Source organism: Miscanthus floridulus, chromosome 11 (genome assembly GCF_019320115.1).
Source record: "Miscanthus floridulus cultivar M001 chromosome 11, ASM1932011v1, whole genome shotgun sequence".
Taxonomy (NCBI): Eukaryota; Viridiplantae; Streptophyta; class Magnoliopsida; order Poales; family Poaceae; genus Miscanthus; species Miscanthus floridulus.
Window position 1 is genome coordinate 76,303,716 of NC_089590.1, and position 2,203 is coordinate 76,305,918.

At 55.5% G+C, this 2,203-nt stretch overlaps 1 protein-coding gene across 1 annotated transcript; it reads left to right on the top strand.

The window, feature by feature from the left end:
• Positions 1–417: 417 nt before the first annotated feature.
• Positions 418–1,428, top strand: LOC136492240 (uncharacterized). The gene has a single exon (XM_066488326.1). The coding sequence runs from the start codon at positions 418–420 to the stop codon at positions 1,426–1,428; it is 1,011 nt and encodes a 336-aa protein (XP_066344423.1).
• Positions 1,429–2,203: the final 775 nt, after the last annotated feature.

The window sequence follows — 2,203 nt, forward strand, 5'->3', positions numbered from 1 at the left end:
TTCTGGCTGATTTACCGTGAGAGAAAAATACTATCCTGGCTAAAAAATAAACTGAAAAGTATGGATTATAAATTAAACGAATAGGGCCTGTCAGCGGACCAGCCTCAACAACGGCTAGAGCCCGTCTATCTTTAGCATGCATGCCTTGTAACGCCTGTGCCGCACTCGCCGCGTCAAGATCTGCAGAGCGTGCTCCGCACGCCGCATGCGCGCCCGGTCACCGCGGCGCCCACGCTCCTGCGCTAAGCCCGCTCGCGCATGCGCTGGAGTGGCCACGACCACTGATTGTATACTATATATGTACACACACAAGATCAATGCAACTCGTCTAGTTGATCCACATACTCTTTCATGGTATCATCGTCCACGGTCTCTCTCTAGAATCCCTCAGCCACATCTTCTTCTTCCGCTGCTCCGATGGCGCCGGCCTCCAACCAATCCGGCGTCTCCGACTCCTCGTCATCCGATGGGGGCTTCTCCGTCGCGCCTGCTTCGTCCGCCGCCATCCAAGGGATCTCGATCCGCCATCACGTCCCTATCATCCTCGACATGGACGAGGGAAATTACGGCCAATGGCGGCACTTCTTTGACTCCACTCTCGGCAAGTTCGGGCTCGAGAGCCACATCTACTCCACCACCCCTGATGATAACCGCGATGGCGAGTGGCGCAGGGTGGATCACTGCGTCGTCAACTGGATCCTCGCCACCGTCTCCAAAGGCGTGTTCGACATCATCCGCCGCAATCGCCACAACGCGTTCTCGCTGTGGCACGCCGTCGAGGGGCTGTTCCAGGACAACGAGATGCAGCGCGCCGTCTACCTAGAAACCAAACTGTGTTCCCTGCAGCAAGGGGACATGTCCATCAACGCCTACTGCACCAAGCTCAAGCGGATCGCCGACCAACTCCACGACATCGGCCATCCTGTCTCCGAGCCAAGCCAGGTGCTCAATCTTCTCCGCGGCCTTAATCCCCTGTACCGCTACGTCAAGCCGGTGATCACGTCGAAGTACCCGCCGCACACCTTCCAGACCGCGCGCTCCTTCCTCATCCTTGAGGAGCTCAGCGTGGAACACGACGCCAACGCGGAGTCCAGCCAGGCACTTGCTGCGACTCATGGCGACATCAGCAACGCCTCCTCCAACCCGACGTCCGACGGCCACAAGGACAGATCCTCCTCCTCCACCAACAACGGCCGCTCCAACAACAGTGGTAATGGACGTTCCAACAACCGTCAGGACCAGCGGCGTGGGCGTGGGCGCGGCAACAGCGGCGCGCCGCGCTCTGGGAACTCCAACAACCCCAACGCACAGTCCGCTCCATGGGCCGTGGGCTACAACCCTTGGCAAGGCATGGTGCAAGCCTGGTCCATGCCTTTTCGCGCCCTAGGAGCAGGCATTCTGGGCCCCCGTCCGTCGTTCCTTCCTTAGCAGGCGATGACGGCGACACACATGACCGCGGCTCCACCCGGCAGCGCATTCGACCCCAGCTCCCTCTACGCGGCGTCCCACACCACCCACCGAACATGTTGGAGTGGTACTTCGACACCGGCGCATCCTCCCACATGTCGTCATCCCCTGGTAATTTTCCATCCTCCTCTCTTCGACCATCATCTTCATCCATCACAGTAGGTAATGGTGCGCGGTTGCCTGTCAAACACCAAGCGCACGCCATCATTCCTACTGCCACCTCTCCTCTACACTTAAATGATGTTCTTGTTTCCCCTCATCTCATCAAAAATTTGATTAGTGTGCGCCTCTTAACTCATAATAACAATGTTTCAATCGAGTTTGACCCCTCTGGTTTTTCTATCAAGGCTCTTCCTTCTAGGGCGGAGATGCTCCGATGTGAGAGCGGTGGCGACCTCTATCCCCTCCGTCTTCCCCAACATCGAGCATTCACCGCATCATCAACAACTCCCTTGTGGCATCAATGGCTGGGACACCCCGGACACCCCATCACTGATCATATTTTGAGTTCTTTTCCATTTCATTGTAATAAGTCTGATGCTCACTCTTGTTCTGCATGTCGGCTTGGGAAACATGTTCGTCTTCCCTTTGCTGAATCTACATCACAAAGCTTTTTCCCTTTTCAATTAATCCATTCCGACGTTTGGACATCTCCTGTTTTGAGTCATTCTAGATATAAATACTATGTCATTTTCTTAGATGATTACAGTCACTACTTGTGGCTAGTTCCACTCAT

What these genes read in the sequence shown, in the direction of transcription:
- LOC136492240 (XM_066488326.1), top strand. Translation starts at nt 418, where the DNA reads ATGGCGCCGGCCTCCAACCAATCCGGCGTCTCCGACTCCTCGTCATCC.